The sequence below is a fragment of the Bubalus bubalis genome, chromosome 3, assembly GCF_019923935.1.
Source record: "Bubalus bubalis isolate 160015118507 breed Murrah chromosome 3, NDDB_SH_1, whole genome shotgun sequence".
Taxonomy (NCBI): domain Eukaryota; kingdom Metazoa; phylum Chordata; class Mammalia; order Artiodactyla; family Bovidae; genus Bubalus; species Bubalus bubalis.
Window position 1 is genome coordinate 103,682,441 of NC_059159.1, and position 27,054 is coordinate 103,709,494.

Genomic DNA, 27,054 nt, shown 5'->3' on the forward strand with positions numbered 1-27,054 from the left:
AGAGTTGGACTGTGAAGAAAGCTGAGCGCTGAAGAATTGATTCTTTAAACTGTGGTGTTGGAGAAGACTTTTGAGAGTCCCTTGGACTGCAAGGAGATCCAACCAGTCCATCCTAAAGGAGACCAGTCCTGGGTTTTCATTGGGAGGACTGATGCTGAGGCTGAAACTCCAATACTTTGGCCACCTCACGCAAAGAGTTGACTCATTGGAAAAGACCGTGATACTGGGAAGGCTTGTGGGCATGAGGAGAAGGGGACGACAGAGGATGAGATGGCTGGATGGCATCACTGACTTGTTGCACCTGAGTTTGGGTGAACTCTGGGATTTGGTGTTGGACAAGGGACGCCTGGAGTGCTGTGATTCATGGGGTTGCAAAGAGACAAACATGACTGAGCAACCGAACTGAACTGAACTGAATGAAAGAAATTAAAAGATGACATAAAAAAATGGAGAGATATTCCATGTTCTTGGGTAGGAAGAATAAATATTGTGAAAATGACTATGCTACCAAATGCAATCTACAGATTCAGTGTGATCCCCATCAAATTACTAATGGCATTTTTCACAGAACTAGAACAAACAATTTCACAATTCATATGGAATTGTGACAAAAGATTCATATGGAATTGTCACAAAAGACCCTGAATAGCCAAAGAAGTCTTGTTAAAGAAGAATGGAGCTGGAGGAATCAACTTTCCTAACTTAAAATTATACTACAAGGCTACAGTCATCAAGACAGTATGGTACTAGGCACAAAAACAGAAATATAGACCAATGGAACAAAACAGTATGCCCAGAAATAACCCACGCACCTATGGGTACCTTATTTTTGACGAAGGAGGCAAGAATATACAATGGGGCAAAGACAGCCTCTTCAATAAATGGTGCTGGGAAAACTGGACAGCTACATGTAAAAGAATGAACTTAGAGCACTTCCTGGAGAAGGCAATGGCACCCCACTCCAGTACTCTTGCCTGGAAAAATCCCATGGACAGAGGAGCCTGGTAGGCTGCAGTCCATGGGGTCGCTAGGAGTTGGACACGACTGAGCGACTTCACTTTCCCTTTTCACTTTCATGCATTGAAGAAGCAAATGGCAACCCACTCCAGTGTTCTTGCCTGGAGAATCCCAGGGACGGGGGAGCCTGGTGGGCTGCTGTCTATGGGGTCGCATAGAGTCAGACATGACTGAAGCGACTTAGCAGCAGCAGCAGCAGAGCACTTCCTAACACCATACACAAAGATAAACTCAAAATGGATTAAATACCTAAATGTACACATGTTCCCTATCCTATACATTTAGGTCTTTAATCCATTTTGAGTTTTATCTTTGTGTATGGTGTTAGGAAGTGTTCTAAGTTCATTCTTTTGCATGTAGCTGTCCAGTTTCCCACACCCATGGCAGATTCATGTTGATGTATGGCAAAACCAATACAATATTGTAAAGGAAAAAAAAAGACCTAAATGTAAGACCAGAAACTATCAAACTCTTAGAGGAAAACATAGGCAGAACACTCAGTGACGTAAATCAAAGCAATATCCTGTATGACCCACCTCCTAGAGTAAAGGAAATAAAAACAAAAGTAAACAACTGGGACCTAATTAAACATAAAAGCTTTTGCTCAGCAAAGGAAACTATAAGCAAGGTGAAAAGACAACCCTCAGAATGGAAGAAAATAATAGCAAATGAAATAACTGACAAAGGATTAATTTCCAAAATATACAAGCAGCTCATATAACTCAATACCAGAAAAACAATCTCATCAAAAAGTGGAAAAAAAGACCTAAACAGACATTTCTCCAAGAAGACTTACTGATGGCTAACAAACACATAAAAAGATACTCAACATCGCTCATTATTAGAGAAATGCAAATCAAAACTACAATGAGATATCACCTCAAACTGGTCAGAATGGCCACCATCAAAATGCCTACAAACAATAAATGCTGGAGAGGGTGTGGAGAAAAGGGAACACTCTGTTGGTGGGAATGTAAATTGATACAGCCACTGCGGAAGACAGTATGGAGATTCCTTTAAAAACTAGGAATAAAACCACAATATGACCCAGCAATCCCACTCCTAGGTGTATACCCTGAGGAAACCAAAACTGAAAAAGGCTCATGTATTCCATTGTTCACTGCTGCACTATTTACAATAGCTAGAACATGGAAGCAACCTAGATGCCCATCGACAGATGATTGGATAAAGAAGTTGTGGTACATGCACATACACAGTGGAATATTACTCAGCCATAAAAAGGAACATATTTTGAATCTAGTAATGAGGTAAGTGAACCTAGAACCTATTATACAAAATGAAGTAAGTTGAAAGAGAAAGGTAAATGTCATTTTCTAATGCATATATACAGAATCTAGAAAAATGGTACTGAAGAATTTATTTGCAGGGCAGAAGTGGAGAAACAGACATAGAGAATAGACTTATGGACATGGGGAGAGGGGAGGAGAGGGTGAGATGTATGGAAAGAATAACATGGAAACTTACATTACCATATGTAAAATAGATAGCCAACAGGAATTTGCTGCATGGCTCAGGAAACTCAAACAGGGGCTCTGTATCAACCTAGAGAGATGGGATGGAGAGGGAGATGGGAGGGAGGTTCAAAAGGGGGGTATATTGTATACCTGCGGCTGATTCATGTTGAGGTTTGACAGAAAGCAACAAAATTTTGTAAAGCAATTATCCTTCAATAAAAAACAAATAAATTTTAAAAAATAGGCAAAAAAAGATAAGCAAAGTTATAAACCTTTAGTCAAGGTATTAAGAAAAAAAGAAGAGGACTCAAGTCAATAAAATCAGAAGTGAAAAAGAAGTTAGAGCTGATACCACAGAAATACAAAGGATCACAAGAGACTACCACTAACAGCTATATGCCAATAAATTGGGCAACCAAGAAGAAGTAGACAAATTTCTAGAAATGAACAATCTCCCAAGACTGAAGTAGGGAGAAATAGATAATATGAACAGACCAGTTACCAGTAATGGAAAAATATGTACTGTAATTTTTAAGAGTGATTTTTAATCTTCTGACTTTCTGACTTTGTAAGTATTGTATAATAGGGATTAAAGTAGAATTGAGTCCCACATATGAAATTGAGTCCCACATGTAGTTTACATGTATTTATTGGATAATTTTCTGGAGATCCCTAAACTGTCCATCTTTAAAAACAAAAATGCAAACCTGTCTATAAAACCATTGATTCAACTCCAAATTAGTCATGAGCCATTTTTGTGACCCATATCTTTACATTCATCTTTGGCTTTAAAATATTTTTTGCTTTGCTAATGTAAAAGTATTCTTTACCTAAATAGTTATCTAATCTAATATGCTATTAGTGCTTACTGGGCCCCATGTCTTTATCTCTTTGGAAGAAGTCTTACATGGTAAACTGTTTTTTCCCCTACCATTCCAATGAATTTTATTCTTTAAAATAGCATATGGGTGGAACTACTTAACTGAGAAAGTTGTGAAGAAAAAACAGAATGCCTTTATTTAGGAATGGTATGAAAACTGAACTTTCTTGTTCCTTTGACTATCACCTTCTTCTCTTTATGTTTTCTTTCTTCCCTAATGTGCCATTTGCCTGTGTCATTTTTTGTTCTTGTTCGTTGGCAACTCAGCGCTATTGAATTTTAGTTTGTGCTCACCTTTGTAGCTCAGCTGGTAAAGAAACCACCTGCAATTCAGGAGACCTTGATTTGATTCCTGGGTCAGGAATATCTCTTGAAGAAGGGATAGGCTACCCACTCCGGTATTCTTGGGCTTCCCTGGTGACTCAGATGGTAAAGAATTTGCCAGTGGGAGACCTGGGTTCAATCCCTTGGTTGGGAACATCCCATAGAGAAGGAAGGGAATGCCTACCCACTCCAGTATTCTTGCTTGGAGAATTCCATGGACAGAGGAGCCTGGTAGACTACAGTCCATGGGGTTGCAAAGAGCCGGACATGACTGAATAACTTTAATTTTAACTTTTACTTCATCAAATCCTTACTGAGAATTTACTATGTGCCAGTCATTGTGATAGAGGATAAAGAAGAAACAGATATTGTTCCTCCCTTCATGGGACTTACATACAAAACACAATTCTCCCTCTTTCCTCTACATCAGAACTAGCCTTGTCTTTGCAGGGAAAGTACATCTTGTACTAAGATGTAAATGGATGACAAAATAATGACATTTAAATTATAAACTACAGTGCTTAGGAATAGGCAAGCATTATTAGATCAGAGGGATCGTTCTCCCTTGTGAGGTCCCATGCAAAATTGTCAGGCAAGTGGAAAGTAGATTTAGATGTGCTTTCCCAGCAACTGTTAAATTGACTGCAATCTGCCTTACCAACAGGCAGGGGCAACTTGGTAAATAATACCTTTTGTTTACTGAGTGAAAAGCCGTAGAGACATCAAAGAAAATCAATTAAGGAAATAAGATCCCTGTCTATCATCCTGATAAGACCACCTGTTAAAATTTTGAGAAGGATATTGGTTCCTAGGTTTACCACTACAATTCCTCTTATTTGTATATCATGGAAATTGGTATTTTGAGGAGAGCAGGACAGGTCAATAATTTTAAAAATCACTTTTAATAAGAAAATAAACTTTAAAATTTTAGACAATGGATGGATTTTCTTTTTAATTAACTCATAACATTGTTTTGATAGTTCTAACAAATATCTAATCATTGTTCCATGTTATGTTATTTGCTTTCATTTCTTTCTTCTCTATTTTTCCTTTCGTTTAATTTGTTTTCTGATTCCAAAACTGTCTCAGTTCCATGAGAATTAAAATCATTATCTTTCATATTCACTAAACTTTTTTCTTGCTTTATTTATTCCTTCTTTTTAAAATTTTTACCCAAGAGCTATAAGTAACATGCTTTGTTAAAAAGGATTCAAATAGTATGGAAGCATGCTGACAAAATAAGTGAAGCTTATTTTATTGTCAGTCTTGTCACTGAGTACCATTGTAAGTTTTCTTTTATCATATCTTTAAAAAAATTACATAATTCAGCCGTGCATCAGCTCAAAATTCTATAAACTGATTTCAAAGTATGAATTATTTAATATTTCTAGACCATGAAGAGTTTTATAAATTTAACATACTATGTAATCAATTGCATTTTTAATTAAAGGAAAAGGTAAATAGTGCAATAATTTATTCAGTGGAATCAAGAATGTTGATTATTATTTTACCAATATACTGTATTTGTTTTTAAACATTGTAGTCATTATAGATAAATTACTGAAAGAACCTTGGCTATTGTATATATCCTGGCCTCTTGTGAAATAGATTTTGGATTCTAGTATTTGATACCAGTTAATACGCTCCTACTTTTCATTAGGTGATTTACCCAATGATTTTTAGGGTTTATGTTCTTTTCTATTTGTGTTTTCAATTTACATTGTACCTTAAATATTCAAACTTTTTCAGGAAGAGATAGCATTTTACTCCCCAAAACTTAACATTTAACAGGAAATTGAAGATTTTGATTGGCATATATGACTTAATTAAGGAGTATTAGTGGAACTACAGGGGAGGAAGGGAGAAGTGATTCTGAATGTATTTTCGTTTCCCCGGGAATCCTGAAACCTTATGGAGGTGGAAAGTAGTAATAACAATTGCTTTGGAGTCTATCTGGATTAGTTTCCTACTGCTGTATAACAAATTACAACTAACTTAGTGGCTTGAAACAACACCCATTTATTATCTCATAATTACTGTAAGTCAGAAGTTTGAGTGGATGCAACTGGGTTCTCTGTTTTAGGTCTCAGAGGACGGAAATTAGGGTGTCTGTCACACCACAGTTTTATGTAGTGGTCCTAGGATTCATTCATTTTCAAACTCATTCAGGTTGTTCAGTTCACTTCACTTCAGTAGCTCAGTCGTGCCCGACTCTTTGTGACCCCATGGACTGCAGCACGACATGCTTCCTTGCCCATCACCAACTCCTGGAGTTCACTCAAACTCATGTCCACTGAGTCGGTGATGCCATCCAACCATCATGTCCTCCATCGTCCCCTTCTCCTCCCGCCTTCAATCTTTCCCAGCATCAGGGTCTTTTCAAATGAGTCAGTTCTTCACATCAGGTGGCCAAAGTATTGAAGTTTCAAGTCAGCATCAGTCCTTCCAAAGAATAGTCAGGACTAAATTCCTTTAGGATTGACTGGTTGGATATCCTTGCAGTTCAAGGGACTCTCAAGAGTCTTCTCCAACACCACAGTTCAAAAGCATCAATTCTTCGGTGATCAGCTTTCTTTATAGTCCAACTCTCAGATCCATACATGACTCCTGGCAAATCCATCGCTTTGACTAGACGGACTTTGTTGGCAAAGTAATGTCTCTGCTTTTTAATATGCTATCTAGAGTGGTCATAACTTTTCTTCCAAGGAGCAAGCATCTTTTAATTTCATGGCTGCAGTCACCATCTGCAGTGATTTTGGAGCTCAAGAAAATAAAATCTGTCACTGTTTCCATTGTTTCCCCATCTATTTGCCATGAAGTGATAGGATCAGATGACATGGTCTTAGTTTTTTGAATGTTGAGTTTTAAGCCAGTTTTTTCACTCTGCTCTTTCACTTTCATCAAGAGGCTTTTTAGTTCCTCTTCGTTTTCTGCCATAAGGGTGGTGTCATCTGCATAACTGAGGTTATTGATATTTCTCCCAGCAATCTTGATTCCAGCTTGTGCATCATCCAGCCCAGCATTTTGCATGTGTACCTTGCATGTAAGTTAAATAAGCAGAGTGACAAAATACAGCCTTGACGTACTGAAGCCTGGCTTAGAGAATTTTGAGCATTACTTTGCTAGCGTGTGAGATGAGTGCAATTGTGCGGTAGTTTGAGGCTAAGTCAGTCTGAATTTTAACAATTGTGCCATGTAACACAATCACAATAGATATCTCTCATCGCTTTTATAGGTTACAGGGATGCAGGTTTGGAATCTGAGAGATTTTTAGAAATCTGCCTACCACATCACTTTGAAAAATAGCATCAAACTTCATAATAGGTGCTCATAACCAGTGAGTTAGGGTAAAGCTTATAACTCACGTATGAAAGGACATTAAAGAGGCCTAAATTTAAAAATGAGATTTTTTTTCTACAAAGGATATATGGTGAGATTATTTTGTTTCTGGATGGATAGACTCCGTATTATGCAGAATTCATTTCTTTCCTAAACAAATGCACAGTTTCAACATAGTCCAACTAAAACATCCATCAGTGTTTTCTTAAAATTTGCGAAGCTAATCTTAAAGTTAATGGAAAAGAATATATACAAGAATAGCCATGGAGGACTTGTTCTACTAACCTTATAAAATGCTACAAAGCTATAGTAATAAAAACTGAATGGTAACAGACCAGGAGTAAATAAACAAATCCAAGTAAAAATGAGAACTTGGTTTATGATAAATATACTCTTTCAAATAAGAAAAAAAGATAATGCAGTAAATACATTGGTGCAAATAATGCAATGGTGTTGAGAAAAATTGGTTATCTGTTTAGAAAATAATAAAGATATACCTTTGTCTTAAAACCTAAAATATATTCTAGAACTAATCAGTTTTAAAACTTCAAAACCAATAGAAACAAAAGCCGGATAATATTTTTTCATAATCTTAAAAGGAGGAAGATCATCTTATGTAGAATATAAAACATCACAAGGTTTATAGGAAAAATGTTGATATATTTTGCCAAGTAATAGTTAACAAACACCATAAGTAAAGTTAAAGGAAAAAATATCAAGTGGATTGCAATAAAAATTTTATCATGTTTATTAACAAGATTCTGTAAATCATTAAGGGAAGAGAGTACAATAGCTAAATCGACATAGGATATGAATAGGCTGTTCACAGAACATGAGAACCCAATGGCCAGTAAACATATGGACAGGATCAACTCCATAAAATGTTTGATTAAAACTTAGGTGTATTCTTTTTTTATAGTATTTTTTATAATAGAGAAAAAGTGGCCTGAATATACATCAGTAGTGGAATGGTTAAGTGATGTAGCTGTGCTATAGTTACTGTGAAACCAATAAAAATGGTTGTATGTGCATATACACATACATACATACATACAAACATACTTGAAAAGAGCTCTGAATATATTATTAAGATGAAGAAAAGTATATGGCAGGAAAACACATTCTCTTTCACCTGATACACATATGTACTATTGAACAAAATGGTATTGTATCAGATATATAAGTTCAGCTTTTTCCCTTATGTTTAGGTTGCACCCTGTGGCATATTCTGGATAGTGGGTTGTGAGCAAAAGTGGCATGTATTATGTGTGAGTCATGGTATTTAGGAGCCAGGATGCCACCTCTACAGTCTCTTAGCTCCTCTAAAGCTACATCAAAGACACACAAGTACAGAATGGCAGAGCCTTGTTAATCAGGGTCTCTAAAGTGAGCATGTGGATCGTGGGCTCCTTGTACCCTCTGTAGGTGGGTAACTTAGGATTTGATAGCTGTCTCTTGTAGCAAATAGTGTTGACTTTCCTGGCTAGTATGGAGACAAAAACATACATGAAGGTGAATTTACTGGTAGGATATTGGAGGAACACTATGAAGAAAGCTAGTGGAGATGATGGAATTCCAGCTGAGCTATTTCAAATCCTAAAAGATGATGCTGTGAAAATGCTGCACTCAATATGCCAGCAAATTTGGAAAACTCAGCAGTGGCCCCAGGACTAGAAAAGGTCAGTTTTCATTACAGTCCCCAAAAAAGCAATGCAAAAATGTTCAAACTACCACACAATTGCACTCATCCCACACACTAGCAAAGTAATGCTCAAAATTCTCCAACCCAGGCTTCAACAGTACATGAACCAAGAACTTCCAGATGTTCAAGCTGGATTTAGGAAAAAAAGAGGAACCAGAAATCAAATTGCCAACAGCCGTTGGATCATAGAAAAAGCAAGAAAGTTCCAGAATAACATCTACTTCTGCTTTATTGACTATGCCACAGCTATTGACTGTGTAGATCACAAACTGGAAAATTCTTAAAGAGATGGGAATACCAGACCACCTGACCTGCCTCCTGAGAAATCTGTATGGAGGTCAAGAAGCAACAGTTAGAACTGTACATGAAACAGCAGACTGGTTTGAAATTGGGAAAGGAGTACATCAAGGCTGTATACTGTCACCCTGCTTATTTAACTTACATGCAGAGTACATCATGAGAAATGCCGGGCAGGCTGAAGCACAAGCTGGAATCAGGATTGCTGGGAGAAATATCAATAACCTCAGATATGCAGATGACACCACCTTTATGGCAGAAAACGAAGAGGAACTAAAGAGCCTCTTGATGAAAGTGAAAAAGGAGAGTGAAAAAACTGGCTTAAAACTCAACATTCAGAAAACTAAGATAATGTCATCTGATCCTATCACTTCATGGCAAATAATTGGGGAAACAATGGAAACAGGTACAGATTTTATTTTCTTGGCCTCCTAAATCACAAAATTAAAAGATGCTTGCCATGAAATTAAAGACGCTTACTCCTTGGAAGAAAAGCTATGACCGACCTAGACAGCATATTAATAAGCTGAGACATTAATTTGCCAACAAAGGTAGGTCCATCTAGTCAAAGCTATGGGTTTTCCAGTAGTCATGTATGGATGTGGAGTTGCACCATAAAGAAGGCTGAGCGCCAAAGAATTGATGCTTTTGAACTGTGGTTTTGGAGAAAACTCTTGAGAGTCCCTTGGATTGCAAGGAGATCAAATCAGTCAATCCTTTTTTTTTTTTTTTTTAATTTTATTTTATTTTTAAACTTAACATAACTGTATTAGATTTGCCAAATATCAAAATGAATCCGCCACAGGTATACATGTGTTCCCCATCCTGAACCCTCCTCCCTCCTCCCTCCCCATTCCATCCCTCTGGGTCGTCCCAGTGCACCAGCCCCAAGCATGCAGTATCGTGCATCGAACCTGGACTGGCAACTCATTTCATACATGATATTTTACATGTTTCAATGCCATTCTCCCAAATCTTCCCACCCTCTCCCTCTCCCACAGAGTCCATAAGACTGTTCTATACATCAGTGTCTCTTTTGCTGTCTCGTACACAGGGTTATTGTTACCATCTTTCTAAATTCCATATATATGCGTTAGTATACTGTATTGGTGTTTTTCTTTCTGGCTTACTTCACTCTGTATAATAGGCTCCAGTTTCATCCACCTCATTAGAACTGATTCAAATGTATTCTTTTTAATGGCTGAATAATACTCCATTGTGTATATGTACCACAGCTTGCTTATCCATTCATCTGCTGATGGACATCTAGGTTGCTTCCATGTCCTGGCTATTATAAACAGTGCTGCGATGAACATTGGGGTACTCGTGTCTCTTTCCCTTCTGGTTTTCTCAGTGTGTATGTCCAGCAGTGGGATTGCTGGATCATAATGCATGTCTATTGCCAGTTTTTTAAGGAATCTCCACACTGTTCTCCATAGTGGGTGTACTAGTTTGCATTCCCACCAACAGTGTAAGAGGGTTCCCTTTTCTCCACACCCTCTCCAGCATTTATTACTTGTAGACTTTTGGATCGCAGCCATTCTGACTGGTGTGAAATGGTACCTCAAATCAGTCAATCCTAAGTGAAATCAGTCCTGAATATTCGTTGAAAGGACTGATCCCGAAGCTGAAGTTCTAATAATTTGGCCACTTGGTGCAAATAATTGACTCATTGCAAAAGACCCTGATGCTGGAAAAGATTGAAGACAGGAGGAGAAGGGGACGACAGAGGATTAGATGGTTGGATGGCATCACTGACTCGATGGATTGAGTTTGAGTAAGCTCCAGAAGTTAGTGATGGACACAGAAGCCTGGCATGCTGCAGTCCATGGGGTCGCAGAGTCAGACACAACTGAGTGACTGAACTGAACTGAACTGTTGGAGAAATGCATTTTGTCTTACAGTTGGTTAGTCATTATGTCCAGGAACAGAAATAGCTGGGAGTATGAGCATGAAGTGGGAGGAGCCTGGTGGGCTGCAGTCCATAGAGTCGGAAAGAGTCAGACATGACTGAGTGACTTAAACACAAACAGTCACATTTTACTCTGATTATTCTTTTTGTTTGAATCTTATGCAACTGTATTTATGTATAACTTCTATTGTAATAGTATTAGAATAAATGAAATATTGCTAAAAAGTAGGTGATACACCAAATTTCCTTCAAAACTAACTTGACTCTTGCTATGGTAGTATTATGGCTAATGTACTCATTTAGGAATTTATGTAAGTAATAAGTTGATACAATGAAGCAACTAATTGATTGAATTCTGTATGAAATGTAAAGTTCTCTAAATTGGAAAGCCTTTTGGTGGTCATTATTAAGAGTATGATTTATTGTATTTGATATGTAGTAGAATATTTTCAAGTTTCATTTTTTGCAAACTGATTAATGGATTTTTATTTTTTGCAGAATCCACTATATTTTTATGTACTAGTTTTCTATAAAATTACTAACATTAATTTAATAAAGAGAACATTATGTTTCTACCTAAAGTGAAAAAAAAATATGTCCCTTGACATAAATGGAAGATAAACATAAAGGTGTGTGTGTGTGTGTGTGTGTGTGTGTGTGTGTTAGTCACTTGGTTGTGTCCTACACTTTTGACCCCATGGACTGTAGCCCAACAGGCTCCTCTGTCCATGGGATTCTCCAGGCAAGAATACTGGAGTGGGTAGCCATTTCCTTTTCCAGGGGTTCTTACCAACCCAGGGATTGAACCTAGGTCTCCTGCATTGCAGGCAGATTCTTTACAATCTGTGCTACATAAAATGAAATACTTTATGATTTGGCTAAATGCTTTTGCTTGACAACATTCAACACTGGAGCATAATTTCCAGAATCAGAGGTGGTAAGACTGGAATGGGTGAATTTAACTCGGATGACCATTATATCTACTAATATGGGCAAGAATCCCTTAGAAGAAATGGAGTAGCCATCATAGTAAACAAGAGTCTGAAATGCAGTACTTGGATGCAATCTCAAAAATGGCAGAGTGATCTCTGTTCATTTCCAAGGCAAACCATTCAATATCATAGTAATCCAAGTCTGTGCCCCACCAGTAATGCTGAAGAAGATAAAGTTGAATGGTTCTGTGAAGACCTACACGACCTAATAGAACTAACACCCAAAAAAGATGCCCTTTTCATCATAGGGCCTGGAATGTAAAAGTAGGATGTCAAGAAACACCTGGAGTAACAGGCAAATTTGGCCTTGGAGTATAGAATGAAGCAGGGCAAAGGCTAGTAGAGTTTTGCCAAGAGAATGCACTGGTCATAGCAAAAACCCTGTTCCAACAATACAAGAGAACACTCTACACATGGACATCACCAGATGGTCAATATTCTTTGCAGCCAAAGGTGGGAAGCTCTATACAGTCAGCAAAAAAAGACCGGGAGCTGACTGTGGCTCAGATCATGAACTCCTTATTTATTGCCAGATTCAGACTTAAATTGAAGAAAGTAGGGAAAACCTCTAGGCCATTCAGGTATGACCTAAATCAAATCCCTTATGATTATACAGTGGAAGTGACAAATAGATTCAGGGGACTAGATGTGATAGACAGTGCCTGATTAACTATGGACAGAGAACCATGACATTGTACAGGAGGCAGTGATCAAGACCATCTGCAAGAAAAAGTTATGCAAAAAAGGTAAATGGCTGTCTGAGGAGGCCTTACAAATAGCTGTGAAAAGAAGGGAAGTGAAAAGCAAAGGAGAAAAGGAAAGATATACCCATTTGAATGCAGAGTTCCAAAGAATAGCAAGCAGAGATAAGAAAGCCTTCCTCAGTGATCAGTGCAAAGAAATAGAGGAAAACAACAGAATGGGAAAGACTAGAGATCTCTTCAAGAAAATTAGAGATACCAAGGGAATATTTCATGCAAATATGGGCACAATAAAGGACAGAAATGGTATGGACCTAACAGAAGCAGAAGATATTAAGAAGAGGTGGCAAGAATACACAGAAGAACTATACAAAAAATACCTTCATGACCCAGATAATCACGATGGTGTGATCACTCACCTAGAGCCAGACATCCTGGAATGTGAAGTTAAGTGGGCCTTAGGAAGCATCACTATGAACAAAGCTAGTAGAGCTGATGGAATTCCAGTTGAACAATTTCAAGTCATAAAAGATGATGCTGTGAAAGTGCTGCACTCAAAATGCCAGCAAGCTTGGAAAACGCAGTAGTGGCCACAGGAGAGGAAAAGGTCAGTTTTCATTCCAATCCTAAAGTGTGGCAGTGCCAAAGAATGTTCAAACTACCACACAGTTGCATTCATCTCACATGCTAGTAAAGTAAGGCTCAAAATTCTCCAAGCCAGGCTTCAACTGTATGTGAACCTTGAACTTCCACATGTTGAAGCTGGTTTTAGAAAAGGCAGAAGAACCAGAAATCAAATTGCCAACATTCATTGGATCATCAAAAAAGCACGAGAATTCCAGAAAAGCATCTATTTCTGCCTTATTGACTATGCCAAAGCCTTTGACAGTGTGGATCACAACAGACTGTGGAAAATTCCTAAAGAGATGGGATTACCATACCACCTGACCTGCCTCGTAAGAAATCTGTATGCAGGTCAGGAAGCAACAGTTAGAACTTGACATGGAACAACAGACTGGTTCCAAATAGGAAAAGGAGTACATCAAGGCTGTATGCTGTCACCCTGCTTATTTAACTTCTATGCAGAGTACATCATGAGAAATGCCGGGCTGAATGAAGCCCAAGCTGGAATCAAGACTGCTGGGAGAAATATCAATAACTTCAGATATGCAGATGACACCACCCTTATGTCACAAAGCAAAGAAGAACTAAAGGGCCTCTTGATGAAAGCGGAAGAGGAAAGTGAAAAATTTGGCTTAAAGCTCAATATTCAGAAAACTAAGATAATGTCATCTGATCCTATCACTTTATGGCAAATAGATGGGGAAATAATGGTAGACTTTATTTTGGCGGGCTCCAAAATCACTGAAAATGGTGACTGCAGTGAAATTAAAAGACGCTTGCTCTTTGGAAGAAAAGTTATGGCCAACCTAGACAGCATATTAAAAAACAGGAACATTAACTTGCCAACAAAGGTCCGTCTAGTCAAGGCTATGGTTTTCCCAGTCGTCACGTATGGATGTGAGAGTTGGACTGTAAAGAAAGCTGAGCACTGAAGAAGTGATGCTTTTGAACTGTGGTGCTGGAGAAGACTCTTGAGAGTCCCTTGGACTGCAAGGAGATCCAGCCAGTCCATTGTAAAGGAGATCAGTCCTAAATATTCATTGGAAGGACTGATGTTGAAGCTGAAGCTCCAATACTTTGGCCACTTGATGCAAAGAACTGACTTATATGAAATGACCCTGATGCTGGGTAAGATGAAGGAGGCAGGAGAAGGGAATGACAGAGGATGAGATGGTTGAATGGCATCACGAACTCAATGGACATGAGTTTGAGTAAACTCCGGGAGTTGGTGATGGACAGGGATGCCTGGCATGCTTTAGTCCATCGAGTTGCAAAGAGTCAGACATGACGAGCAACTGAACCGAAAGAAGGAGACCTTTTCCTTGACACATCAGGATGCATCAAAGATCATTGAAAATGGAATAAATTCTTAGCATATGTTTTGTAGTCATTTGCTATCTTACCTCTGTATCACTAGTAGTATTAATCCCATATTTGCAGAAACACTGGTATTTTAGAAAGAATTTTAAGATTGGATTCATAATCAAATCACTGTTACCTGTCAGACCATATCTTTCGGTTGTCACTATATGTTGTACTTATATCAGAATTTATAAAATGGGGCAAAAATGCCTATCACCTTTAATTCATCTTAGAATATTTGTGAGGAACAAATGAAATAATATTGCATGTCACTATTAATAGTTTCAGTGCTGGTTTAACAATCATATATAACTAAGGAATTCTGCTCTTTTATGTTACAGTGCTTTGTCTGCCAATGCTTAAGTTTAATAATTTATTCTGCTAATTTCATGTACTCCTCCCAAAGGGGATCAACATCTTTCCTATCTTGTAAATATGCTTTATTACCATAGACACTCGGTGCACATATGAGTTTACACCTATGCAGTCTCACCATAGAATACATTCAAAATACATATTCTAATGGTGAGTCTCGAGTTGTGAAATGTATTTTGTGCAGTTAGATTTTCTGATGTGCTGCTTACATTTATTGATATTCTAAGTTTCTATAGATTCTGTAGTAGATTGACTTTTTACTAAGACTGAAGCAGTCTCCCATTCCAAAGTCTTCTAATATGGCAGTGAGATTGGTATACTGAGCTCATTTGCCCCATCAGGTCACTAGAGTGTTATTCACTAAATTTCTTCCCCTAGAAATTATTACTTAGTTTAGTAGGATCTTATTGGTCTGTCCTGCTGGGCCCCAAGGAAAATAATGTTTAGTGTCGTAATCATGACAGAAAATGTTCCTCACTTGTAGGAAGTAGTTGTTACTTTGTTCTTTTTGAATCACAAAAGTAGGTTTATATATTTTATGAAATATCTATCAAATTTGTTATTGAGAAATCCTTATAAGCTGAATCTTCTCTTAGCCACATCCCTGCTCCCAGAAACACTTCCACTCTCGTCTTCGGGAACTTGCTTCACCTTTACCAGGTAACTTCTGTTCTTTGAAGCTAACTAGGTATTTTGGGGGGAGATAGATGGTAGGCAGTTGGGGTGATTTATTGAAATAATTCACTCCCTATTGATTCTCTCATTTTCATGTGGTCAGAAGTGTAAGAAAGTGAGCCAGGACCTCAACACTGTATTATTAGCTTTCATATGACTCTCTTTGAAGTCCAAGTATAATAATGATTTTCATAATAAGTTTAATTTGCCTGTAACAATCATATAATTTTAGTAAATAGTTCCTATACATTTGTTTACCTCTAGTCCTGTTGATGAAGCAGGCTTCGTGATGTTTGTTGGATCTGAATGTGCTAGAAGCATCTTTTATTTACATAGTCTGCTATAAGAAAAGTATATCCAAAAATGTGAGTGTTTCAGAAAAAAAAAAAAAGTGCTACATAGTTTTTAAGGGAGATTCAATTAACACAGGAAGAGTGAGTATCCTATTTAAATTTTACAGTGTAAATGAACAGATTCCATTTTCTGCATAAAATGAACTCTGTCATTTAAATAAACAATATCCTGTTTTCCAACAGTTCATGTTCATCACATTCTTTGAAGTGGAGGCTACCAGTCTTAGAAGATAAAACAGGAATTTTATAGTTATCATTGAATATCCCAGGAAGAACTTTGGAAATTAACAGTAAACATCTAGGGAAACTGCTTGGTCTCAGCAAACATAAGGAGAATATTTAAGTAGTAATTTTTTAACCTGTCCTGTCACTTAACCATGCTTTTTGTTCACCATGATCTTGTGATCAAAATGTATAACCATCCGGTACCTGCAGATGAACTTTGAACATTCATAATATTTGTGGGATTCTTTCTTGGCAAGATTTATTAAACACCTCTGTAATATATGATTACTTTTTAATTTTAACCAAGACTGAAAACAATGGTTTTAGGTTTTTGATTTCTGTTCCTATAACTATGCTTCTAAAGAAATTGTTGTTGTTGCATCTTTTGGAGGCATCTTTTTGATTACAGTCCTAATGCTGTAGTCATTGAACTTTTTGACTATGTTTCCACAGTCCCTTCAATTCCCTACAGTTTTCCTCATCCAGAATTATTGATTTAGTTCTTTCTGTTTTCTCACAAGGTGGCTTTTCTAATTAACTCTCTGCTGCTACTCTGGATGTCTTACTTCCCCTCTGCCCTTTTATTAATACCTGTTCCAGTGTTGATCTTTTTCTTTCTGCCTCACTTTTGGTCAGTCACATAGCAGTCTCTAAGCTGTTCTAATATCCCGTTTTTAATCTTCTGAGAGCTCTTTCATATCTCTTGTGGGTTTATTAAAGTCATTTTAATGCAGTTTTTGACAGTTCTCAGTACTAAAGTTAGACGTTTGGTGCCAGCCACATGTGTAAGGAGTGCTTTTATACAAGAAAGGCAATGAATATCTTGACATAATAAAGACATTTTTACAGAGACTAGTATTATTCTTTACTGTCTAATAAGCTTAGCAATTATAAATGATTTCATTTACTGTTGAAAAGAATTGCTGTTTTGAAGTGTGATTCATTTTATTTTTCTTGTAGCACATCCAAAACAACATATTGTATAAATTTGTCCTCAAAATATACTAATTGATTCTGTTGAACCAGCACATTTTCCTGTAGTATGTAGTTTGTTTTGGTATTCACTTCTTTTTATAAACAATAAGAAATAAAAATGCAGTAAAATAAGGAAAGGCATTTGTCACACTACATTTGAATAGTAATGAGGTGCTTCCATTTAAGTGTGTATTAGTAAGAGTATTAAGTTGCTTAATTCATCTAGTGTATAAATGTATCTACATTGTTACATATATTTATATTTGGAGGATTTTTTTTTCCCTTCAGTTGACAAAAAATGGATGAATTTCTTGTACAGAATGTTATGGTTTCACTTCATTCCCACCAACATTCTGGTATGTATTATGTAGCCTTTTAAAAATTAACCCAAGGTCATTTTTATTAAATAAACAATTAATTGTAGAAATTGTTGGTTTATTTCTGTTAATTCCATCTCTTTTCAATATTTTTACCAATTTGTTGTTTATTAAAATTCAAGTGGTGAAAATTATTTGTTTATCCTCTTTGGAAACACTTCTGAGAATTTATCTTGGAAATACAATAAAATTAAGAGAAAATTAATTTCCTGTAGGGTTTTTTTTAATCATCTTCCTTTCCCCTGAGGACTTGGATAGGGTAGGCGGTAAAATGTGACACTTTATAGATTTCACAGAGATGGATGGAAAATACTGTTACTGGGAATAGTAATAACATGCTTACAGGATGTTTGTTTTCCTTTCTTTCAGCATTGCTAACCTGAACAGTTCCTGCACTGCGATTGGCAAATAAAATAGAAAATGAACTTACAAAAGATAGCAATTTAGTAAATATTTGAACAGAAATTAATGTTTAACAAAAAGATGGTATAAAATAATATTTGAACAAATTTGAGATCACAGTTAATTACTTTTGGAAAAAGAAAATAGCATGCAGCTTCCTTTTAAAATTTTACCTTTGGTCTTTAATGACACATTAAAGGGCATTAAAAGTAATCACATCAGTTCACTTTGGAATCATGAGCATTTCTTGGTGTTTTTTTAAGAAATGAATATATATCCACATTTAGAAGATATTATAAACTGTGCAAATATTCACTGAGCATTTCCTTTGCTAGGTACAGGGTGTTATTTAATTATTATGCAATATATATAGTATAAAGGTGTTGGGTTTGGGGAAATGTATCAAAATATACAAAATGCTCTACATGTGCATTTCCATCCTGTGACTGGATTTATAAGTCTCGACAGAGGTATTTTGTAGATATGTCTCTCTTCCTAGATCTGAATAATTTTGAGATAGGAAGGGAGCATTTCTGCACCTCTCCAGTGACCTTTAACTAATGATAGTGCTCCACTTTCCCCTCCCTCACAAAGGAAAGACAGTCAAATAACCCTCAACTAAAAATTAAAAGGACTTTAATTTTTCATTGGTGAAATGAGACGTACAGAAATAAGGTAGTTATTTTTCCTTTCTCCTTTCTTTTTCTGCCTTTTTACTCCTCTTTTACTTCACTGTCATTATACCTTGAAAAAATACCTTATCAAACTGTAGGCAATTCCATTTCTCATCACTAATTTGTTTCAAGGCCTCTTCAGCCTAGTTTGTAATGATTAGTCTGGATAATAAGGAAAATTGTGTTACCTCCAATATATGCTATAATTCATTATTTTTAGTGTTTTTCTATTTTCTATTAAGTAAATAGGTCTTCTGTTTACTTCATCAGTTCTTTAACTTGGTAGATAATGCAAAGAATTATGCCCTATTTTTACACTGTACAGTTAAGTCTCAGTGTAATCAAGAGCCATATTTATGTATTGATGTCTTAGATGAGTTAGCCAGCATCTACTCAGAATTCTTTTCTAAGACTCATGACACTTTGAGTTTATTTCTACTTTAATTATAGAATTTCATGATTTGAAGGAACTCTTGATGAACATTTATTGTACATATTTATGGCTGAAACCAAGTGGAATATAAAGATGAAAATTACACAGATGTAGAAGACAAGATTCTTATTTCAAAGTATTTAATAATGTCTCTCATTATTCAAAATGTATTATAATTATCATATATGCCTTATGACATGCTTTGTGTTTGTATTTAGTAGCTTTGGATTCTCACAAAAATTCTTTTTGACAGAGTAGATATAGTTTTTCTTTACACACAAAGAAATTATTAGTTAAAAAAATGAATTGACTCTCCCAATATATAAACAGCAAGTGTCAGCATAAAGACCTAAAATGAGTTCTCCTATTTCCAAATTAACTGAATTTGCAACCATTCCATATTGGCCTCCACAAAGGAAACTAGTTAACATTCGATTCTTTCAGTTTTTGCTTCATGTTATTTTGAAACTGTTGTTAGATGCAAAGACATATAGGATGTGTTATTTATTCTTGATAATATTTTGATTAAATTTCCATCCTTTTCTTTGGTAGTATTGGTTGTCTTGAAGTCTACTCTGACTGATGTTAACATAGCCACTCTTTTTTGTGATTGGTGTTTGCTGAAGGCTGTCTTTTTATATCCTTTTATTTTTAACCTGTCTTTGTATATTTAAAGTGTGTTCTGGTGGAGAGTATATAGTTAGAGTTTACATTTTTACCCATTATGACAATCAAGATTTAAACTGAGTATAATTTCTTTTGTGCTATTTTTGTCATACTTACATTTTATTTCTGCATATGTGGTAAGCCCTGTTATATACATATTGTTATTTTTACTCTGCACAGGCAGTTATCTTTTATAGAAATTAAAAGATGAGAAAATAATCAAAATTACCTTACCTACAAATTTACCATCTAATGCTCCTCATTTCTTGTGTAAGTCCCCTTTTCCATCTGAAATTGTTTTTCTTTAGTCCAAAACTCTCTTTTGTGTTTCCCTTCACTGGAGGTCTGCTAGAGCAGAATGAATGATCTTAGTTTTTGTTTAAGAAAGGATTTTCTCTTCATTTTTGAAGAATATTTCACTGGTTATGGGATTCTTGATTGAAGTTTTTCTCTCCCTGCATTAAATACATGCTATTTGATTATCTTGGGCTTGTATTTTTTGACTGGGAAGTTTTCAGTCATTTTAATACCTGTTGCCTTGTGTACAATGTATCTGTTTTCTATCTGCTTAGGAATTTTTCTCCTTTAGCACTGTAATTATAATGCACTTTACTGTGGTTTTCATTTGTCTATACATTGTCTTGAATATTAAGCTTCTTAGATCTGTGTTTATAGTTTTAATAAAATTGTAAGTTTATACCACTCTTCCTTCAAATATATTTTCTGTTATTCCTCTTCTGGGACTATAGTTACATTGTTTAGACTACTTGATATTTTTCCACTTTTCTCTGTTCTTCATTATTTCTTTTTTTCTGTTCTCCAAATAGTTTTTATTCCTGGGTTTTCATCTTAACTTATCTTTTCTTCTGCATTATGTAATCTCTCTATTCCATTGAGCAAATTTTTCATTTCAGATACTGTATTTTTCAACTCCACAAATTTGACTCAGCTCATTACGTGTTCTTTCTTTCTTACCATATTTGCATCTTCCTTTAAATCTCAAGGCTATTTAGAATAGTTGTTTTAACATCTCTCTGACACTTCATATCTTTCATTTCTAGATTTGTTTCTATTGATTGATTTTCTTCCTCATTAGCGATCACATTTTCCTGCTTCTTCATATGTCATAATTTTTTTTTTGAATGCTGGACACTGTGATTCTTATGGTTTTATATGTCTGGATTTTTGGTATCTTCCTTTACAAGTGTTAAATTTAGTTCCATATAGGCAGTTACTTGTGGATATTATCAAGGCTTTTCTTTTAGATTTGTTAGGATGGACCTAAAGTAGTTTTTGAGACATAGGAGATGCAGGTTTGATCCCTAGGTCGAGAAGATCCCCTGGAGGAGGGCATGGCGACCCACTCCAGTATTCTTCCCTGAAGAATCCCATGGACACAGAAGCCTGGTAGGCTATGGTTGATAGGGTTGCAAAGAGTTGGACACGACTGAAGCAAGTTAGCACGCACGCAATTTTTAGTTTTATTCTAGATGTAGTTTAGTCCTTTTATCAATACTATGGCTCTTCCCTCTGGTGTTTCTACAGAGTGTCCTAGCTGTTCAGTAAGGTCATGACACTATGGATGGTCAGAACTTATATATCTCTGTCCCTGCACATGTGCAGCTTAGTATTCGGCATCAAGGGGATCTCTACAAACATTTCTGGATCTATTTCTCTACCTAACTTCCTTTCTGATACTGTCCTCAAACTTCAGGTAACTCAGCCTTCCCCAGATTCAGTATCTCCTCACCTCAGTGAGGTCACGATCCTCTGCTTTGTTTCTCCATTCCTCCTCTATATTCTGCATCCTGGTCTCCAAGATCATCATAGGGTTCTCTGCATTTGTTTTCCTTCTGTTAAGGAACAGAATCGCATGATGCCTTTTTGTTGAATGACTGAAAATACTGTTTTACACATTTTGTTTACTTTTCTACTTGTCTACAGGGGGAGGGCATTTCCAGTAGTATTTACTCCATCGTGGCCAGAAGTGGAAGTCCTTTCATATATTGAGATATATAAAATACAGATGTGAATTCATAAAGGATGTTAGTCATTTCTTCTCTCCCATCTCATTTAATGTCGCTCAGTAAAGTAACCATTTTTAGAAATTTAGTGTGCATTCTTCTATCTTCCTTTATATATTGAAGCACATTTGTATGCACATGTGCCCATATATGCAGATATATACGTAAATCAAGTTACATTGTAAGTCTCTGGAGAAGGAAATGACAAGTCACTCCAGTGTTCTTGCCTGGAAAATCCCATGGAGAGAGGAGCCTGGTGGGCTACAGTTCATGGGGTTACAAAGAGTTAGACACAACTGATTGACTGAGCACACACTGTTAAGTATTTTTCAGCAACATTTTCACTTAGCATATGTCTTAGAGATCCTACTAATATAGTATATATTAATCTTAATTTATTCTTTTATTGGGCTTCCCTGATGGCTTAGAGGGTAAAACATCTGCCTGCAATGCGGGAGACCTGGGTTCAATCCCTGAGTCGGGAAGATCCCCTGGAGAAGGAAATGGCAACCCACTCCAGTACTCTTGCCTGGAAAATCCCATGGATGGAGGAGCCTGGGAGGCTGCAGTCCATGGGGTCGCAAAGAGTTGGACACGACTGAGCATCTTCACTTCACATTCTTTTATTATCAACCATATATTCTATAGAATGATCTTCTATATTTAATTATTCCACTTTTATAGTCATTAAGGCTTTTCCTTCTTATTGTTCTTATAAGCTGTATTTTTAAAAATAATATTGTACAGCAACTCTTCATATGATGAATATTTCTGTAGAAGAAATCACAAAGGTGTCGAACAGTTTGCCTGTTGGTAAATTTCTTTCCCAAGCAGTTTTTACATATTTATATTACAACTAAAACAGAAGACCCAGGGGTTTTAAAAAAATGGTTGATTTCAGATCTAGGATAGATCTGGGAATTAAGAAAGATTACTGTGGTCATGAAGGCACTGCTGTGTGTGTGCTGTGCTTAGTCACTCAGTCGTCCAAATCTTTGCAACCCCATGGACTGTAGCCAGGAAGCTTCTCTGTCCATGGGGATTCTCCAGGCAAGAATACTGGAGTGGTTTGCTATGCCCTCCTCTAGGGGATCTTCCCAACCCAGGGATGGAACCCAGGTTTCCCGCATTGTGGATCCTTTACTGACGGAGCCACCAGGGAAGCCCCCATGAAGGCACTACCAGTAGTCAAAGGTGGGACAATTGTAGGGGAAAAAAACGATTGCTGTGTTAAATATATATATATATATATATATATATATAATATGTTCAAAAGCTGAAAATCTTAAGGGATACAAGCAAGATCAAACTGAAAACAACACTGGCCACCTTGGGGAGGGAGCTAAGGGAATAAAATCATTATTCCGAGTAGCGATAAATAGTGAAATCATACATTTATCCTGTTCTTCCTGTACAAACTTTAATTCAGAGTAATCAAATACTAATAAGAATTCTTTTATAGAATTCTGTTCATAAATGAAGAGAGAATAGCAGAATCAGATTACCACAAGTTTGAAGCCTTTTATTAATTAAAGTAATTGCTACAGAAAATGATGATTAGTGATATCCTCAAGTCAACATTTATAGGAAACATTGTAACCAGTGAAACCAGCTGACAACACCTGAAGCTCTTGATGAAATAATACTGCAGAATGAGAGACAACCAGCTGTTCAATGGCAACTTATATGATTCAATAGTACACAGCTTTTTCAAAATTGAATCTGATCAGGGTTCCTAATCTAACTATTCATTTATAGGAAATATAGAAGATAGAGGAATTTATTAAGTGACATCTCAGGGATGCTATTAGGCAAATTTAGCATTCTAGAAATTCTAGTAGATAACTGATCTAGTTTTTTCAGTCACAAATAACTAACAGCCAAATATAAAAAGGATGGGAAACTGTTAGAGACTAAAAGAGAAAGAAAGGAAATATCAACCAAATGTAACGGGTAGACCTTGTTTGGATTTGGTTTGAGCAAGCCAACTTTTAAGAAAACATTGGAATAATTAGAGACATTTGAACAATCACAGGGTTTTATATGATATTAAGGAATTGTTAATGTTTTATTTATGATGTTAGTATTGTATTCATGTTAACAGTAGTTCTTTTCTCTTAAGAAAAAATGAAATATTACCAATGAAATGCTGTAAGTTCTACACTTGTTTATAAATAATCCTGTGAGAGGCTGAAGAGGAAGATCTGGTGACAGTTGTTTATGTTGGATGATGAATACATGGGGTCTATTATAGTATTTTTTTCTACGTATAAGTATTTGAACTTTTCCACTGTGAATTTTTTAACTAAAAAATAAATGTAGCATTCACAAGCCAGGTTGAAGAGAATTTCATAAACCATCAAAATAAGTGCAGAGCTTTCAGAATTTTCACTCTAAACACTTGAAGTGTGTATATACATACATACTTGCAAGAACATTACAGAATTTATTCAGCATAAATGCTACATTTGATTTGGACCTTTGGACCCAGCACGTACTTACGCTGAAATTAGCATGAACCTAACGGTTTTCATTATAAAACATTCTTGGGTTTATCAGTACCCTAGAAAAATCTTTGCAGTAACTCTGGCACCGCGCCTTCATTCTGTCACAGGCACCTCTCATCAGGTCCTCCTGTTTGCTTTCCAGGTGCAGCAGGTACAGACTGTGCAGCAGGTGCAGCATGTCTATCCAGCTCAGGTGCAGTACGTGGAAGGGAGTGACACTGTCTATACCAATGGAGCAATGTAAGTTCATATGGGGGAGTCGTCTCCATTCCCCCACTTGGAGAAAAGGAATGCACTTCCTGACACCTTCTGCTCATCCCAAGTTATTTCCTTGCTTTCACAGTAATTTTTTTTTTTTTAACCAGAGTAAGATTATTGAACTTAAACTGGTGTTTTGAGCCTTGTTTATGTTTGTTAAAAATATGTGTTCATTTTCCTCAGTAGAATATTTAAAAATTTTTTTTTATTTTTATTTATTTATTTTTTTAATTTATGGACTCTGTAGGAGAGGGAGAGGGTGGGAAGATTTGGGAGAATGGCATTGAAACATGTATAATATCATGTATGAAACTAGTTGCCAGTCCAGGTTCGATGCACGATACTGGATGCTTGGGGCTGGTGCACTGGGACGACCCAGAGGGATGGTATGGGGAGGGAGGAGGGAGGAGGGTGGAGGGTTCAGGATGGGGAACACATGTATACTTGTGGCGGATTCATTTCGATATTTGGCAAAACTAATACAATTTTGTAAAGTTTAAAAATAAAATAAAATTTAAAAAAAAGAAAAACTAAAACATAAAAAATAAAAATAAAAATATTTTGAAATTTCTACCCCAGTAAAATATTTTAAAATTTTAAATTGTTGTACCCATGAATGGTTTTCTCTAGGTTGAGAAAAACATATCCCCTTGTTGGTGATTTCTGTATCGTAATATAACCTTCTAAAATCTATGCTTTTTGTTTTTATCAATAAGGCGAATTTTTGTGTGTCTTCTGTAAAGTAATATAAATCTACTGTAGTAGTAGATTAGGAGGAGGTTTTTTTTTTTTTGGATTTATTAAATGAGGTACTTAACTACTCTATGTAAAAGTGCCAGATACTCAGTAAATCTTATTTTCCTGTCTGAACTTCCCCTTCCTCCCCAACTCTCACTCCATCTCCTTTGCATCAACAATAATGTCAGTTTGTATATTTTTTTCATTAGAGTTTTTCAGCCACTTTGAGATTCAGGATGTTATTATAAATAAAGGGACTAAGAACTGTTATAAGTCACCATGTTTGTTTTCATTTACCACAGGTTTTTGTTTGCAATCTGTTAGATCTCCCGGTCTGAAATGAATTCAGATTCTCTTATTGACTCTTCTGCCCCAGGCTGCTGTGCCTTAGGTTGAGAATCTCTGCTTTCTTAATTCTTACTGCACCTACTGTTTCCTTGGGTGATTTTATAGACCCCCATGACACCAACCTGTAAGCTCCATGAGGGGCAGGATTTTTGTATGTTTTTTGTTGTTGTTTCACTGCAGTAAATCTAACAGCAGAAGTGTGGGTAGTACGTAGAAAGTGCATTTATTCTTATTATAGCTAAACATCTTAAAATCCTGGTTTAACTATCTATTAGTTTTATAATCATGGTCAAGGTACTCAACTATTCTGAGCTTTTATTGTTCTTTCCTGGAAAGTGGGAGGATAATAAACTTACTCTTACTGGATTATTGTGAGGATTTAAGGCAGAGTATGTAAAGCAGCTCGCACAGGACCTGGTTTACAATAGATGATACAAAACTGAAAGTTCTTCACTGATCTTGACTCATTGTCTCTTTTTTCTTATTGCTTTTGGTCACTGAATCTGCATACATTACCACCGCCTTTAGAACCTATATTAGCTATAAAGTAAAATGTGTCTCTCTGTCTTGGTTTTACCCCCCCTTCTTATCTCCCTGGCTTCATCTTCCATCTGTTCTAGGAACAACCAACTTTGTACTTGTTTCCCCTTTCATGCCTCTGTATTATTGGACACGTGGTTTGTTTCCTCTGCTGGAATATCATTCTCTACTTCTCTCTTCCGTTCCCAAACCACTACACCCAGTATAGCAATATCTTTGTAGACTGACATGTCACATCCTCCTTTGTGTCGTGAACCCTGGCTCTCCTCTGCAGGTAACTTATTTGTCTCCTGTACAGTAAAAATAGCAATGTACCCAGACTCAATGTACACCAGGGACTTCCCTGGTCGCTCAGATGGTAAAGCATCTGTCTACAATGCGGGAGACCTGGGTTCAATCCCTGGGTCGGGAAGATTCCCTGGAGAAGGAAATGGCACCCCACTCCAGTACTCTTGCCTAAAAAATCCCATGGATGGAGGAGCCTGGTGTCCATGGGGTCGCAAAGAGTCGGACACGACTGAGTGACTTCACTTTCACTTTCACCCAGACTCTTAGTTCCACCATGGTGCAACAAATCCTTATATATATTTATCATACTAAGAAGAACTCTTCCTGAATGGGAATTGTTGTCATTTTGTTATTTTATTTACATCAGTTTAGGTGAAGGGCACATGATGAAGGATCAGCACATTTCTGTTACTCTAGTGAATCTATAACACTTTATATATATTAGACACACTGTGAATATTCTTTACCTCTTTGTTGTATAAGGCCAGGACATTCCGGAGCCTGTTTTTGGAATCTCTACCATAAATCTAAACTCTTATTGGCATTTAGACCAGAAAAAAAAAAAATGAGG

General features: G+C 36.4%; 1 protein-coding gene across 6 annotated transcripts in view; it reads left to right on the forward strand.

The window, feature by feature from the left end:
- Window positions 1-27,054, forward strand: part of RFX3 (regulatory factor X3) — a 342,491-nt gene that overhangs the window by 185,361 nt on the left and 130,076 nt on the right. For all 6 annotated transcript variants that reach the window (XM_025281551.3, XM_025281552.3, XM_044939912.2 and 3 more), the window contains one exon: window positions 24,454-24,551. In XM_025281551.3, the coding sequence (XP_025137336.3) occupies window positions 24,454-24,551 (98 nt within the window). The remainder of the gene's footprint in view (window positions 1-24,453; window positions 24,552-27,054) is intronic.